General features: G+C 38.3%; 1 protein-coding gene across 1 annotated transcript; it reads left to right on the top strand.

Moving 5' to 3' along the window:
* Positions 1–1,982: 1,982 nt before the first annotated feature.
* Positions 1,983–6,081, top strand: LOC122399656 (androglobin-like). The gene is made up of 5 exons (XM_043400494.1): positions 1,983–2,145; positions 2,293–2,400; positions 2,462–2,784; positions 2,869–5,382; positions 5,443–6,081. Exons 1-5 carry the CDS (start codon positions 1,983–1,985, stop codon positions 6,079–6,081), a joined length of 3,747 nt encoding a protein of 1,248 aa, XP_043256429.1.
* The last annotated feature ends 11,839 nt before the right edge of the window (positions 6,082–17,920 follow it).

The raw sequence follows: 17,920 nt of genomic DNA, 5'->3' as shown, positions 1-17,920 counted from the left end.
TATAGTTATGTATAATACAGAGATTCAATAAATATATACTTTTTTCAGAACTTTTAGGAATATTTCATTTCTCTGTTGTTTTTATGATAAAATGTTATTAAAAAAAAAAAGGACTATCGTCTTCCATCGTTAGTTGCTACTATCTCCTCACTTCATACTATTTAAACATGTCTATAAAATCTAAGAAAGTTGCCGAGTCTGAATTTAACCCTTCTATCATTGATGATTCTATATTATGGTCAGAATGGTCCGACGTGGCGTTAAACAGAGAAAACTGGGCAACTCCTAAAAGTAATAAATATTAAGAGAACACTTTTCGACACTTTACTTATTATATTAATCGTAGATGGGTCGGATGGTTTGTATCTGGACACGCAGCTGGTTCACTTACCGCCATCTTTGAAACCCTATGCATGGATAAGAGCAAAGAATTTAAAGAATCTAACTGTAGGTTTACTTTTTGAATTAGTTTCCGATTTATTATTTTAGTTTTAAAGAAATAAATTGAAAATGTATTTAGGAATCGCTAAAAGTGTTCGTCGATAGTTCAGAGTATCCTGATTTAATCGCAAACAACAAACATATATTAAACAGTGAGGTACGTTAATGTTTTTCGCTATTAGTCAACATATATTTTTTTACTATCCTTCCAATGCAAAATTTTATTAAACATTGTAACTCTTTCAAAGATGAAGTACTTTTAAGGATTGTATGATTAGAATCCATAAATTCTTCCTTGATCTTTGAAACCTATGTGTATATTATTTGCATGTAGGCATTTTATAAGTCGATTAAAAAAATGGTCTGTGCGCTATTGGAACGATTCAATGGGGAATGATTTTTCAGTTTGTGCGATGGTTTATCTCTACGCTGATAAACCTGCAGCACTGCGGTCGGGATGGATTAGAAATAAGTGGCGAGAATGGCAATTTCGTTTGGAACGGACGGTACCAATCTTGGCAAGGCTGGATGAATGTATATTCGAATAACAAAGCTGGCAAAGGAGCCCAACATCGACCCAGCCTAAATCCAAATGGTGTATTCAATCATTTTCTAATCCCTTGTACATCCACCTCTGAGAAAAATTTTAATGGGGGATTCTGCAGGCCAAAATAAGACAAAAATCACGAATACCAATTTGTTGATGGAGACTTCCTTAAGAAGTTATTAATTTTTTTCTAGAAAGTGGGTAGGATTTCGAGGGTATGTCTATTCACCAAAAATGATTGTAATTTACCCCTGAAACTAAAAATATTTTTTTCAGAACGATTTGAAATTTTTTTTTTCGTCGAAAAATTTCAGCACCTACTCGAATTTTGTTCTCGAAAGTGGGTAGGATTTCGGGGGTAATTGTAATGACCGAAAATGATTGTAATTGATCCCCGCAACCGAAAATATTTTTTTCAGAACGATTTGAAATTTTTTTTATTCGTCGAATAGGCCACCCCTGGGAACAATTTTAATGAGAGATTCTCAAGTGTCGAACTACGGTCACCTTGGGTCCATGGGAATTTTTTTCCCGAAAGTGCGTAGGATTTCGGGGATAATTGTAATGACCAAAAATGATTGTAATTGACCCCCGCGACCGAAAATAATTTTTCCAAAATGATTTGAAATTTCTTCTTTCCATCGAAATATTTCACACCCTCTCGAATTTTTTTCTAGAAAGTGGGTAGGATTTCGGGGGTACGTGTATTCACCATAAATGATTGTAATTGACCCCTGCAACTAAAAATATTTTTTTCGGAATGATTCGAAATTTTTTAATTTAATTTTTTAATAACTTTTTTAACGAAGTCTCAGTCAAGAAATTGACTCATTAAAATTTTTCCAAGAGGTGCATATTCGTACGGGGCACGAAGAAATTAATTATCACGGATTTAATTTAAGTTTAAAATGTGTAATAAATATATTCTATCCAAGGGAAGTACATCGTGCGACTATACTTTCTGGGATCATGGCGTCGTATCATAGTGGATGACATGATACCAGTGAACCTTGAAGGGTTACCAGTGTTACCCCGCACTGCAAACGATTATGAATTGTGGCCTATGATTCTCTCAAAGGCTCTGTTGAAACTCTGTTCTTTAACGTGGACGCAACAACGTGAAATCGTGGATTTTCATCCTGTCACTTGTCTAACTGGTAAAGTGAGCTAAACGAAACTGTATCAAGCAAATACGAACTTAAAAAAAGAATTATAAACACCATCAAGGGGTTCAGAGATTTAAAGAAGAATTTAACTTCTATAGTTCTTATTTAAGAATCAGTATCTTTGTATTTCGATTATAGGATGGGTGTGTCTGCAATTAGAGATCGACTATCTGTCTCCCAAAGACAAATGGGACTTCTTAAGGAAATACGCGGACCACTTCGAATGGGAAACCGAAGCTACGGAACGTAAGAGTCCTGTGTCGCTCGTTTTTAAAATTCGTCCATAATTCTGACGCATTACGAACAGATGCTTCGAGGTCCAAGATAAGCAGCGATGGAAAACCATCTAAGGACACAGTACGGACGAAGAAATCCAAGAACACTGAACGATCAAAGAAGACAAAGAGCACCGAACGATCAAAAACGTCCAAGGAGAGTGGTCGAACAAAAAAATCTAAGAACATCGTCCAAAAGCCAACAGTGTTGAGCAAACCTCAACCAGTCACTCTATTTCTCGGTTTGGACGACATGAAAACATTATCTTCGGAAACTGTGCCCGGTTTGTCCCCCTGTTGGAACCATTTTATTTACGTTGCACAGTCTCGCGACATTCCTTTGGATTCCAAAGATGTACGTCGAACGACATAGCACTCTCAATAGATTCCATGTAGACTTTCACGTATAGAAGTATTCAACATATCATATATGGTCTAGGTGAAGCCTCCCCTGGCGAGATGGAAGATCTATCGCTGGCTAAAATGGGCCATCGACGAGGGTATAATCGACCCAGTAGATTACTTCGTGCCAATTCGTTCTTTAAAGATTGTCAGTCCCCTGAAAAGCTTCGAGAGAAGTATAGTGAACAGATTCAGTGACGCAACACCGGAAGAACCATCACAGAACGAAGATATCGATAATAAAAAGAAGAAACATCGCGACAGATCAAAAGAGTCCACAAAAACTACCTCAAAAGGATCCCAAAAGAAGACGCCAGACGATCCTCCAGTGGACACCAGTTTCTGGGTAGATTTTAACAAAATGGAACCCTACGTGAAGGACGTCCACTTCTTCTACAAATTAGACTACTTCCAATACACCGCGAAGATCTCTGATCGCTTGATCGGCAGACGGTTGCTCGATCATCAATCGGAGGCGAAAAAAGGCAGCAAAAGAAGCTCGCCGACCAGAGAACCCGAGTTCATCGACGCCCACTGTTGGCCTCAGAAGATGTCTGAGACCAGAAACGAGCCTCTGTACATATTCACCGACTCCTTGGAAGAGAAGTTCTTCTTGATAAGCTTCTCCACGTTCCAGGTCTCTGTCGATAATCCAGCAACTGTTCCCACGCTGGGTGAAGGCGACAGCGAGACTCCACCAGTTGCTAATTGGGATTATCTAATCGTAGAGAAGCACAGTTGGTTTTACAGACCGAAACGGTCCAACAGTTTGGTCTACATCCTGACCGCTGGAACGAAGTCAACGGTGATGGAATTGAAATCGGGAAGACACCTGCTGCGAGTGTATTGTCGATCGGAGTCCAGTTGTTTCGTGACGATCTCTTCAGACACGGTCTTCCGCTTAGGAGACCGGAAGAGGATGTACCAATTGATGTCCACCGAGTCAGAGACAATTGATCAGCTAGCTAAGCATATAAGCAACTCCGTGAGCAGCGCCTATCAGTCCTTTGGTACAGAAAGGTACTTGGAAGCTCTAACGATTTACTACAACTGCTACATGCCACCTGTCCAGAACCTAAAAAACAAGAACAAAGTCTTCTACAATCACATACACGACTGCTTCATCGACGAGCAAGTGCAACTGATCAGGAAGATCCTACCTGTGGACCAGGTCCCAGACGTTCTGTGGTCGTTGAGGGTATTCTTCTTGAACCCTGCGATCGGTCTGCAATGTCTCAATCCGATATCGACGATGTTGAGGAACATGCGCAAATCAAACGTGCCTAAATACTCGTTAGATCGCGGCGTTCTGGATGAGAATAGCGCGGCGGTCGTTATTCAGTCGTTCTTCAAGACTCTACTGATCAGAAAGTACAAACAGATCCACGATCCCGGCCACCAGCAACACCAAAGGGTTCTGGAGAATCTAGCGAGGGCGACTGAGCTGTTCAACTACAACAAACGCGAGTCCATAGCCAACCAACTGCTGAGGAACATACTGAGACACTTCGACAGGCTTCAGGACATATACCCGTGCTCCAGAGACTTTGAATACACTCTACAATTGCAAGAACTAACTGGAACGTTGGCGAACGTCAAGCCAAATCAATGGTTGCCCATCGTGAGATTCACGGTGAATTCTCCAACCATGAAGACCGTATTCGCGGGCGTCGACCTGTTCGTCGGTCTGCCTAGGTTCAGCGTACGCGTTTTTAACAACGAGACTGGTGGAGAGATGCTGAGAACGGTAAACAACGTCGTTCCAACTCGTTATCAGTATACGCCATTAGGGTACACGATCATAGGGTATGGTTGGAGCGGGGTCGAGGCGTTCAAGGAGTTGCCATGGACGATGAACGTGATCACTATGAAAGGACAGCCGGTGTTTTATTCGTTGAACGACGAGATGACGCATCTTCCTCTTTTGGTAACCGAAGAGTTGTCCGATATTTATGTACCAAACGCGGACAAACGCGTTTCGAGGTGGATCGTGCGGGTAGCGAAACCCAGCGTATTGTCGTTCAGACTAAGAACATCCTACGAGAAAGCTAAGATCGTCTTTAGAGTGACAGACGAAGAGGGGAACGTGTTGTCCCAGATAAAGGGAACGTCTGTGGTCATTCTGCCGGTTATTCATTTGGGGTTGCAACCAGAGCTTAGTCAGATGCAGTTTAAAGCAGAGAAGATCAAAGGCAGTGCTAACAACGACAGGCTTTCGTACGAAGATGGAAGCGAGAATATCGAAGAGGATGAAAGTAAAGTTAGCCAAGAGTCCATGGGCCATCGAACTTATCACGCGGAGGCTTTCGTTCTGAACGATAGCTGGCCGCTAACGAAGCCAGAATGGGCAGCTGTGATGGAGGTTAAGGCGAAGGTCACGGTTTCTCTCCTTAAAACGAAGTCGTCGACAGTTTCGATTGCAGGCAGATCGTCGAAAACCGAAGCAACGAGGACGAGGAAAGGTTCGAGGCAGGCTAACGATGGCGGGCAACTACCCGAGTCTCCTTATTGGGTTCTGCAAGTAGTCGCTGATTTTGGGAGCGATATAGAGGTACCATTTTCTTATTCTCTTCCATCAGCTCTGTTTTAAATCGATTATTCCTCTGAACAGGTGTTGCAAGACAGAACGAAAGAGAAGCAAATAGTTGAGATGAAGGAGGCCTGGTCGAGGGAGAATCCTGATAGTCTGCAGCGCGGCAGGGAGCTCAGAGAAGCCTTTATAGCTGAACACGAGATCAAACAGGAGTCTTCGACGGTCAACGTGATAAGGAAATCCTCCATCCACGTAGGTAGGTCCTCCACGAAGCGAGACAGTAAAACAATCGACTGTTGCCTGGAGATCCTAGCGTCCAAGATGGAGGCAAGAACGGAGAGACCGTTTCATTTGCATCGACTTCCCACTTTGAATCTCTCGGACTATAAAATCAAGGAGGAAGAGGAGGACACTCCCTGGGTGAAGACTCCGCACGACGAAGAGGTGCTGAGCAACATTCGCAAGATGAACATCGTGTACGCCAAAGAAGACTACAGCCACGTTCTCGAAGAGATGGATGGCCTGTTGCAAAGTCGTGTAGAAAGGTATCGAGAGCTTTTCAGCAAGCACAAGGACTCGTTTTGGGAGAGAAGAGCCTTGTTGGAAGATGTGTACGAAGCCAGGAAGTCTTATATCGGTACCACGAAACCGGTGAGCGTCAGGAGCAGCAAGAAAAGCGCTAGAAGCAAGAAGAGCACCAAGTCGAAGAGAATTTAAGTTTGAGTTGCTGTTAAAAAGTTAGATTCGAGGTGGTTTCAGCGACTAGCGTAAGAATTTTGTTAATTTCTGTTGCTGAGTATCGGCTACGGAATCTCGTCGAGACATTTACCAAGCATCGTGTGCGTTGATTACAGGTGCACGGACGTTGCAACCGGTAGCACTTCGTTTGCCGCCTGGTAATCACTGTCGATCGTGTTTGTTAGCCGATCTCGTCTGTCGCGGGACGAATTACGATCGGGGTGGCACACTGGCAGCCTTTATGGACTACCAATGGCAATTTACCTCGTGTGTGTCCCGCTTGTCGTGTACTCACACGCGCGAAAACGTGTCCATCGATACATCAGCGATCGAGAGTCGCACGAGATTTAAGATTTATCGATGGAGCGGGAATTCTAATACATTAACGAGAAGAATAGTTTTTACTTTTACCAAAAGTCTTAAAATAAGCGTTCCCCTTACCGAAACGAGGACATTGGTTTATTGCACTCGATCCTCTAAAAAACAGAATGTTTTCCCAACAACAGAGTGGAACTCGATGGCGTCGCCGCTGTAAAGCCACCCCGCGATCGTTTCGTTCGTTCGTTTTCCGTTTTATTGGCAGTAAACGGGCCGGACACGCCGGCAAAACGACAAACACGGCCGTCTTTAATCATCCACCGATTAGGGACGGTCGACAATTTTCATCGTCGTCGCGAATCGCGATGGAAAATCGCGCTTTACGAGCCGCTCTTTCTCGACAAAGGCCCCGACGAATATTTATGCGTTGCTGTTAGCTTCGTTTCATTTTGCACGATCGAAACTCGAACGATTTTTCCATCGAAACACATCGAAAATACTTTTACTTTTACGAGACTGTTCCTGTTCTGTATTGCGTAGACGTCCGAGAGGTTCCATAAATAATAGCGTTCTGACGACCAATCGTATTTTATATGTGTCCAATTATTACACGTATACATATTTGTCACAGTGAATCATTAAAATCGCCGACAGTTTGCGAATATCGAACAGTCGATACGGTATTCTTGTCCAACGAAGTATTATTCCTTCATCGACAGCAACATCGTGAAGTACGATATGCACGTTTTAAAAGTCTTAAAATAAAATCGAAATTAAATTATTAATAATATTTAAGTAGACAGAGTTATTACGTACCGTTCCAAAATTCTGTATGTTCATGTCGTACAGTCCACCAGCGGTCAATTGACTCGGTTTGCTGGCCCTCATTTGCATCATGAATAATACTTTTTGCACTCTCACCGGTGCTTCATACCATTCGAAGTCGTACCTGTCGAAAAATGCATATTTATAGTTTCTTCGTCGTGTTTTTTAAATATTCTCGTTCTCGGTGCATTGGTGTACATACATGCTGTATGCAATGTTTAAACTACTGTCGCAAATCAATTGCCCGGGTAAACTGATGTAGAACAAATGAAAGTTTTGAGCAATGAAGAAAAGAGCATATCTGACAGCTTCGTCGGGTTCGTTGATATGCATTACGGTCTGATAAATAAAATTAAAGGTCCATTTAATAGCGACTGAGAACGATATTAATGCGTGTCCTTACTTGAAAAGCCGTGACACTGATACCAATCATGTTGAGTCCAACCTGAAGTAAAAAGTTCTTTCGGGTTAATTGGTCCAGGAGATCGAAAAATCTTGAAACAGAACAACATGGCGGATCAGTTGTAATCACATAAATCGTGCAATTATTTCTCTAGTTTTTAAGTATCATTTGCTACAAACCGGAGAGCGTTATTGTGTGCTTTCACACATTTAGTGGTTTTTTGATATCTCAGCTCCTGCGCGCTCATTCCATTCATAGTTGCGTTAATAATTTCGCTCGATCTCTTGATCTTACATCTGCGTTTATTACGTAAATAAATATAGATAATGGCGAGTAAAAAAATAAATTGCAATTACGTTATTATTTGCGAAATAATTTCAAAACGTGCGACGCCATTATGATTCGTGATTTCAAACAAAATTGCTATATTGTGCAGTGTTTCGTATTATATAGTTATATTTACTCGCAGATAGTGAACAGCGCTCGATCTCTTAATCTTACACCTGCGTTTATTACGTAAATAAATATAGATAATGGCGAGTAAAAAAATAAATTGCAATTACGTTATTATTTGCGAAATAATTTCAAAACGTGCGACGCCATTATGATTCGTGATTTCAAACAAAATTGCTATATTGTGCAGTGTTTCGTATCGTACAGTTATATTTACTCGCAGATAGTGAACAGCGCTCCATCTCTTAATCTTACATCTGCGTTTATTACGTAAATAAATATAGATAATGGCGAGTAAAAAAATAAATTGCAGTTACGTTATTATTTGCGAAATAATTTCAAAACGTGCGACGCCATTATGATTCGTGATTGCAAACAAAATTGCTATATTGTGCAGTGTTTGGTATTATATAGTTATATTTACTCGCAGATAGTGAACAGCGCTCGATCTCTTAATCTTACATCTGCGTTTATTACGTAAATAAATATAGATAATGGCGAGTAAAAAAATAAATTGCAATTACGTTATTATTTGCGAAATAATTTCAAAACGTGCGACGCCATTATGATTCGTGATTTCAAACAAAATTGCTATATTGTGCAGTGTTTCGTATCATACAGTTATATTTACTCGCAGATAGTGAACAGCGCTCCATCTCTTAATCTTACATCTGCGTTTATTACGTAAATAAATATAGATAATGGCGAGTAAAAAAATAAATTGCAATTACGTTATTATTTGCGAAATAATTTCAAAACGTGCGACGCCATTATGATTCGTGATTTCAAACAAAATTGCTATATTGTGCAGTGTTTGGTATCATACAGTTATATTTACTCGCAGATAGTGAACAGCGCTCCATCTCTTAATCTTACACCTGCGTTTATTACGTAAATAAATATAGATAATGGCGAGTAAAAAAATAAATTGCAATTACGTTATTATTTGCGAAATAATTTCAAAACGTGCGACGCCATTATGATTCGTGATTTCAAACAAAATTGCTATATTGTGCAGTGTTTGGTATTATATAGTTATATTTACTCGCAGATAGTGAACAGCGCTCGATCTCTTAATCTTACATCTGCGTTTATTACGTAAATAAATATAGATAATGGCGAGTAAAAAAATAAATTGCAATTACGTTATTATTTGCGAAATAATTTCAAAACGTGCGACGCCATTATGATTCGTGATTACAAACAAAATTGCTATATTGTGCAGTGTTTGGTATTATATAGTTATATTTACTCGCAGATAGTGAACAGCGCTCGATCTCTTAATCTTACACCTGCGTTTATTACGTAAATAAATATAGATAATGGCGAGTAAAAAAATAAATTGCAATTACGTTATTATTTGCGAAATAATTTCAAAACGTGCGACGCCATTATGATTCGTGATTACAAACAAAATTGCTATATTGTGCAGTGTTTGGTATTATATAGTTATATTTACTCGCAGATAGTGAACAGCGCTGAAGAGTGATGAGCTATGACCATGTACACGGAATCGATGGAAATTATAATTAATACGCATATAATACCGCATATACTTCCATGAAAATATATAGGATAAAAGTGTTGGTCGTCGTTCGGGGTGAAGTAAACTTTGAACATTTGGTTTCGCGATCGCGTTTCGTTCAGTGGTGCAATTACGTCCAACAGGGGGTTGAACATTGGGAGTACGACGAATACTATCAAACTAGACAACAATGTCTCTGAAAATAATTGTTAATGAACATCTCTGAATCGACAATCAGTAAAAATTACGACAAAGTACTCACTTCTGTACAGTTGCGCAATTTTGCTTCCAGTTCCGGTTATTTCGTGCATGCAATCCACTTCCTCGTCATATTCCAATAGCTCCCATTCCTCTTTCACGGACGTAAATATCTTCCTCACCTGGAATATTTTAGATTTCTGTGACTCTGTACACTCGACGAGCTCTAATAGATCAGGAAGCGTACGTACGGTTGATTTATTGAGATCCAGGCTCAATAATTTCAGAACACTGCTAACACACGTAACTAAATGCGGTTGACACTCCATCACTCCGTCCAAATCCTTCTCGCATATCGACTTGTACACTTGATGGAACTACCGGAATCACACGTACCGATAGTGCAATAATATTCATTGGTTATTAATTTCGATCAGAGCTCGTTAGTTTCGCGATGTTTTAAATAGTTTACATTGAACGCTGTTACTGTGCATTGTCGGGTTTACGTGTTCTACTTACCGTGGGAATCAGAATGCTGATACTACTTACAAATACCGAATACACGAAAAATCTATTCATCGTCTTTGTTTGGGATGGATGTTGACCCATAATGATCAAATACTTTGCAAGCATTTTGTAATAAGGAACGTCGAACGCGCTGCTTTCGCGCGCCACGCCCTTCTCACGCACTAAACGTTCAATAAATACAACGCGTTAATTTTTTTGTTTACCGCCGGGCCCCTTTTAAATCATTTTTTCACCTATTTTCCGTCCTCGACTTTCTTTAAGACTTCAAGGGGGATTTAACAAAAATTTATCAAAACGTGATCAGTCTTACTTGTGATAGCCATTCTCTCGATATTGAGACACTGTTCGAGAACGATAGTAGCAGTTTAATTCTAATTATTGGGCATACAATTTACTCGAAATTTCTGCAAGTTACAGAGCTTGCAAACGAGAGTTTCGCGGGTGTGCTATGTTCGGAATCGATGACGGAACTGTTGCCTTACTGTTAGCACGAGGATTTCTTCCGGCAGGGAAAGTTTCCTCTTTGAACGCTGAGATCTTACGTTGACGGGGTATAAGGAATACCGTGCGTAAAATATTAAGGGTGTCGTTAATTTTCGCTGTTTCATGCACAAGAGCAGCGTCCCCCGAGACCTATAATTTTCTTATGGACGATGTCCGGTTGATGCACATCGATAGCGATTAAACGAATTGCACGAAATTAAATGGAATAGAGAATTATCCTGTCGGGGCAAAGGGAAAATTTATTCTGTGTAATTTAAATGGGATTGATTGACACTACAATAGGTTGACAATTATTATTGCTCGGGTGATATCTAATTACTAGTCGGGAGTCGTCACGAGATATGCGCGTGAACAGTACATTGTTTAAATATTTGATGCTGCGATTTCTTACGGGTTTTTATTGTGTGGCTCATCCACGCGATTGTTTGCAAGACAAATTTCGTGCAGTGAATCGTAGAGTGAAAGGGGTAGGTTAATATTATACAAAGGAAGATCAGGTATGTATATACAGTCGCTCATAAAAGAGTGACAATGAAAATTGGCGTGGAAATAAAGAAAAACGGACGTATTCAAAAGTAGAAACACGATCTATACTTTGTTTGAATATTTTAATGCACAGTTCTTTAAAAGAATCTTTTATAAAATGAATTGTTTGTGTATGTTGAACGAAAAATGTAAAAGTACAGTTGAGTTTTTTCAAGTTTATTTTTTAATATCTTCGTTTGGAATTTCTTCAGTCGTATTTAGTTTATGTCACTGCATTGTTATGTTACGTTTGATCATCGTTGTTAATAAAATTTGCACCATGGTTTCAAGAAGATCAGAGACTAATATTTCTGAACGAAAAATGACGGTAAAATTATATTAACGGGACAGATCCTTAAGACAAATTAATAATTATGAATACAACTCTTTGAAAATTTGATTCTGAAAATCTTTTTCATCATTTTGATTGGTCAAAACAAGGGGTGGTGTCTTCAAGAAATAGAGTTCTTTTTGCAAACTAAATATCATCGATATTAATTTTTTAATTAATTATTTTCGTTGACAATTTTCCAGCTTTAGTATGTCTATATGGACGTTAAAGAAATATTATTTTTCTGTAATAATCGAAACTCGATCAGGATGAAATGTGTTTCTCGTAAAAAAGATTGTTTTGAAATCCATGTCGATCACAATACTTACCTCCTTTACAAGTCAAAAAGTTAATTTATTTGAATAATTAAATATCGACGCAACGCAACAGAAATTATACCACTCGTACGAGTTTCTAAAAGACTCTTTCTGCATTTTGATGAGGAAAACAATTAATAATCAATGACAGAACACAGAACGGTCTTTCTATACCTAGAACAGAGTTTCTATGGTTTCTGTTGATGGACAGTCAATGTAATAAGAAGGTAACAAGTGAGGATATGGAATTAATTGTATGGTGTCATTCACGATGTAAAAATAGTATCTTTCTCCCTGTAATCGCGTACTCCCCCTCCATAGACATACAGTGGAAGACGATATCGAAAATATTTGATCGTTTTAGAAGTATCTTTGTAAATAAAAGCATTTTGAAAACAAAATTTTTATACACACATCTTGATAACAAGACTATTTGATTAGAGTATTATGTAAATCACATGTGAGTTTAGTACTCGTAGGTCGATTAATCAGTATAGCATTCGTCTCCAACAAAACAACTTTGTGCAACGAAATAACAAATTACTCCCTCATCGACAGCAACATCGTAAAATACGACATGCACGTTTTAGAAGTCTTAAAATCAAAGAGTACGGGTTATTAATTATTATTTATGCCATCAACTAGAAATTTAGTTTCACCGTTTGCATAAATATCACGTACCGCTCCAAAATTCACTATGTTCATGTTGTATATTCCTCCTGCAGATAGCTCGCAGGATATACTCGATCTCATTTGTAGTTGCAACAGTACTTTTTGCACTTCCACTGGGGTTCGATACCATTCCGAGTTGTACCTGTTGCAGTAGAAATAAAATTAGCTTCAAAAAACAGTATATATTTCTATTTCCGGTGTATTCGATACGCACATGTTTGTTGCGATTTCCGAACTGCGATCAGAGAGTATTTGCCCGGGTAAACTGATGAAAAACAATTGAAACATGTAGGCAACGAAGAATATAACGTATCTGAGAGATTCCTCGGGTTGGTCGATGTGCACTACAGCCTGATTAATTTGTTTCAATTTATTTGTTTAATTTATTATAAATAGCCTTTGCAAATAGACTTTCTTACTTGAAAAGCTGTGACGCTGATACCGATGATGCTACCTCCGACTTCGATTAAAAAATACTTTCTGTACATTCGGTCCAGAAACTTGAAAAATCTTAAAAACCAATGAATCAGTGGAGTTCCATAAATAGTTTCATTTGTTTTACAGTTTTGTAGTAATAATTGCATACCGAATGGCTTTTTTGTGGACGATCACGCACTGTCTGACTTTTCGATACACACTGTCCCTCTCGACGCGTCCATTTTTATTGTCATTGTTAATTTCTGTAGCATTCTTAATTTTATATCTATATTTAGCAGAATTACTTGAATAAACAAACGATATTTCATTGTCCATGAAAGTAGTACATTTGAAAATAATCAGAAAATGATTAGAAAATGGATGATCTGGAATCGAACTGAAATTTTGTGTACGTTTAATCCGTACACGATAACAATTTACCACAAAATATCGTTCGATATCTTTGTATTTTCACTCTTCTCGATTACTTTCAAAATGTAGTGGCCATTTGTAAAAATACAGAATAGAAAAAGAACAACTATGTTTAGCTTTCTTTTTCTATTCGAATTGTACAGCGCAGAGTGCATCCTTATAATAAATCGTGAATACAAACTGCTACGTTGCTTCCAACTTCTGCCAGCCATATTTACCCGCACACGACAAACATTCCAGAGGCGTGATGAGCTAGAATCATGTACAAAGAGTCAGCGGTGACTACCATTAGTATACAAGCGATCGAGGTCAAACACGAATGAAAATATATCGGGTAAAAGTGTTCATCGCCATCCACGAAGTAATAAAGTTTAAATAATGGCTCGCGACGCCTGGTTTCGTTGAGCGCTGCAACGATATCCAACATGGGGTTGGACATCGGAAGCAATATAAATATTACCAAACTCGTTAACAAGGTGCCTGAAAATAATTGTATAAAACCTTTGAAGCCACAAAGAATTCCAAAAAAAGAGCCTACTTCTGTATAATTGTGCAATTCGACTCCCATCTCTAGTAATTTCATCCAAAATGTGCACGTCACCTTCGATTTCTAATAATTCCCATTCCTCCTCCACGAAAGCAAATACTTGTTCTATCTATAATGTTTTGATTTTTTATGTTTACGTGTATTTAAAACATTGCATTTACAATCGAGTGTATACGTACATTTTTTCTATTAAAATGAAGGCTCAGTAACCTTATAATGCTAAGTGTGGGTGTTGTCAAATGCGGTAGGCAGCCGACGACATCGTCCATATTATTGTTGATTGTCGATATGTACATTTGAAATATCTACACAATTGCATAATTCGATTGTTTAAGATTACATACTTTGATATTCAGAAGTTGCCAGTTTTTCCAATTAATAACAAACATTACGAATCCGTGTGTTCCACTTACCGTAGGCATTATCAATGTAATGATCGTGCATATCCACGCAATAACTTTGATTTTATTTTTCAGGTTCGCTTCGGATGGATACGACCCCGTAAGTGTTAAATACTTTCTGAGAACTTTGTAATAAGGAATGTCAAATACACTGCCATCTTCTCTTCCGCGATAATGAAGCACTAAACGTTCGATAAACATAGATCAGTGATATACAGATAATAAAAATATATCAGAATAGTAGTTTCAGAAATGATCCATGTTCCTGTTAAAATGTGATAACTCTTACTTGCGAAAGATATTCTCTCGAGATTAATTCTTTCGATACTTTGATTGTTCGTTTACCTTTGAATGTACCAATGAATCTTTATAGAACCATTCTGTACAAGATCCACGAGAGAACTATCGCTTTACGCCTTGCACGAAAGGACATTTCTTTAGAGATGCGAAGGTCTACGATTGACCAACTTAAATATTTATCGTGGAACAGTCTTCTTTTAAGGAGGCGTGCAATTTTCTTACCTATCTGTATCAGGAAATTACGTAACACATACCTGCCAGTTGATATGTCTATGCATGGTGACAGCCATAATTGAATGAAGAACGTATGGTAAATTAAATACATGAAACTTTGAAACGAGTGATAGCACAGTGCGCGGACTTGCATTTTAGTTGGGGCGAAATCAATCATCTTGTCAGATTCAGTGGGAGACAGATCCTATTATTCTAGTTAGTTATTTACCCCTCCAGTACGTTCTTAACCCTTTCGATCCGTACGACACTAACCCGATTGTTTGCTTTAAACACAGGAATCGCAATGCGGCAGACGCCTCGCTTTTGTTGCGAGTTCGATGCATGGTGATCGGACTTTATCAAGCATGACAAGGAGTGTTCCAAGTTCTGGGATAGCCAACAGGGAAAGCAAACGAGATAGAACTGTAGCAAACGTGCTTCGATTTACCTGCGTTCACCGATTGTCAGCCAAAAGAAATTGCACTTCGAGCAGTTATCGCCAGGTAAACCTCGCCATTTTATAACTTTGCTAATTTTATCAATTCTATCATTTATTGTCAATTCTATTGTCATATCAGAATTGATCCATGTACTATACCATTTTCGAGAATCTTTTAAATGATGTTACGCAATAAGATTTGTGCTTAGAATTTTTCTAATTTTGAGTATTACGGTGTTTAATTGTTCCCAGCGAAATAACGGTTCGAAATGAACGTTCGGTGTAACCAAACACTAATACAGGAATGTAAAGATTGACAATTTAATTTATTTTTTACTAAATTTATAATATACTTTTACAGCGAAGTCTACATCGTTACTTATTGACGTTTTCTAGTAGTCACGATGATTCAGTCCCTCAACGACAGCAGCATCGTAAAATACGACATACAGGATTTAAAAATCTTAAAATTGAAACGCATTCGTCAATTACTTATACTATCATAGCCTGTGTGGGATGTTTCTGATATATTTGATCAAATTTAGAATTCATTCAAGTTTCATTAAAGTTTGGCCATATACCTCAGAAACATTTTACACGTGCTATCTTGTTACGTACCATTCCAAAGTTTTCTATGTTCATGTCGTACAATCCACCTGCAGTCAATGTGCACGGTACGCCGGATCTTATTTGCATCATGTAAATCACTCGTTGCATCCCCACTGGCGCTTGATACCATTTGGAGGTGTATCTGTCACAAGATTCGGAAAATGTTACATTCGCGTGGTTTGTATAGTTATTAAGAACTATGTTCTTCATTCTACACATCGAGAGCATACAAATCGTCGAGTAATTGTAAACTGTGATCCACGAGACTTTGACCGGGCAGACTGTTGAAGAACAGGTGAAATTGCTGTGACCCGAGGAAAACACCAATCCTAAATGCTTCTCTGATGTTATTTAGGTTCATAACCATCTGAGAAACAAAAATCTTGGTGAAATTCGGTATTACCTTTTTAAATTATCAAAAGTCGGGTTCGTTTCTGTTCTCCAATGAAAGAGCAATAGAAATTTTTAAGATAAACCCACAGTAACTGGGATAAAGAATCAGTGTTGGGTATAATACAGACTCATAACGACTTTGTAACACGTGATTCAAACACGTTTCTCGTTATTCATAAAATTATTCTTACTTGGACAGCTGTCACGCTGATACCGATCATGTTCAGCCCGATCTGTAGCAAAAAGCTTCTTTGGTTTATCTCATTAATGAGTTCGTAAAACCTCGAAATAAAAGAATAAAACGTATTAGTCATATTCTATAAACTGTTCTTTGTCTTTCATTGTAATTTTTTGTTACTTAAAGAATACGAACTGTATTGCTCTTTTGTGAATGAGCGCGCAGTTCTTGAACTGTTGATACAGGGCTCTCTCCTTTGTAGTGTTATCATTGTTCTCTTCGAAGCTTTGTGTCATTTCTTTAATCTGATTCCTGTGTCGATTAGAAGTATTCTAATGAAATAATACTTTTATCTTATATGTAAATAATTTCAGTTAACCATGACGGGTGAATAGGGACTGTGCACAAAATTAGAGTTATTCATTTTTATAATCCATTCCGCATACCTAGAGTTACGTGCATTTTAATAACAATCAATAATTTCAATTAAAGAAATGTGCTACGTGGTGCATTTAAATTTCAACGCTTACATTTACCCGCACATGGCGAACAATCCACAGGCATGGTGAGTTATTAGCATGTACATGGAATCTACGGTGACAATAACGGCCACACCAAGGGCTGAGGTCCAAATAGAATGAAAGTATATGGGATAGAAATATTTGTCACCGTCTACCAAGTAGTTAAGCTTGAACAATTGCTGTTTTAGTCGTGTTTCGTTCAAAGGTAGGACGATGTCCAGAAACAGAGGCATCAGTGGAAGAAAAGAAAATAAGACCAAGGATCCCAATAAAGAGGCTGTAAACGGCATAATGTGATTCTCGAATTTCATTGATTTCAACGTTTTATGAAACATTATGGATGTGTTTGTGTCTAAGAATTACAGTGTACCCACCTCTATACAGAAATGCAATATTACTTCCTTTTCTGGTGATTTCGTCCAAAGTTTTTACTTCATCCTTAAACTTCAATGACTCCCACTCGCTTATCACAAGGTCATATAACTTTCTGAACTGTAAAACATCAATCTCTGTGATATTGATTTGTACAGAAAATTGTATCGTACAATACAGCGACTAAGTACCTTATTCCTGTTGATGTTAAGATTTGACAATTTTATTAATGTAACGAAAATCGTAACTATAAGTGGTATAGCCTCCAGTACCCTATCAGTGTCATTATTGCGCAATGATGTGACGAATTCTATAATCTGTCAAACGGAACGTTTATCAAGTTCAAAATTATCACTTTCGTGGTGTTTTGTGTATGCGATTTCATTAACATTATGTT

This window comes from Colletes gigas, unplaced genomic scaffold (genome assembly GCF_013123115.1).
Source record: "Colletes gigas isolate AHSC1104 unplaced genomic scaffold, ASM1312311v1 Colletes_gigas_Sc00014, whole genome shotgun sequence".
NCBI classification, from domain to species: Eukaryota; Metazoa; Arthropoda; class Insecta; order Hymenoptera; family Colletidae; genus Colletes; species Colletes gigas.
Note: the sequence above shows the minus strand (reverse complement) of the source record. Positions and strands in the feature narration are given on the sequence as shown.

Coding starts and splice junctions, on each gene's coding strand:
- LOC122399656 (XM_043400494.1), top strand. CDS start 1,983: ATGATACCAGTGAACCTTGAAGGGTTACCAGTGTTACCCCGCACTGCA. Junction 2,785..2,868: donor TTCCTTTGGATTCCAAAGAT/GTACGTCGAACG, acceptor TATATGGTCTAG/GTGAAGCCTCCCCTGGCGAG. Junction 5,383..5,442: donor ATTTTGGGAGCGATATAGAG/GTACCATTTTCT, acceptor TCCTCTGAACAG/GTGTTGCAAGACAGAACGAA.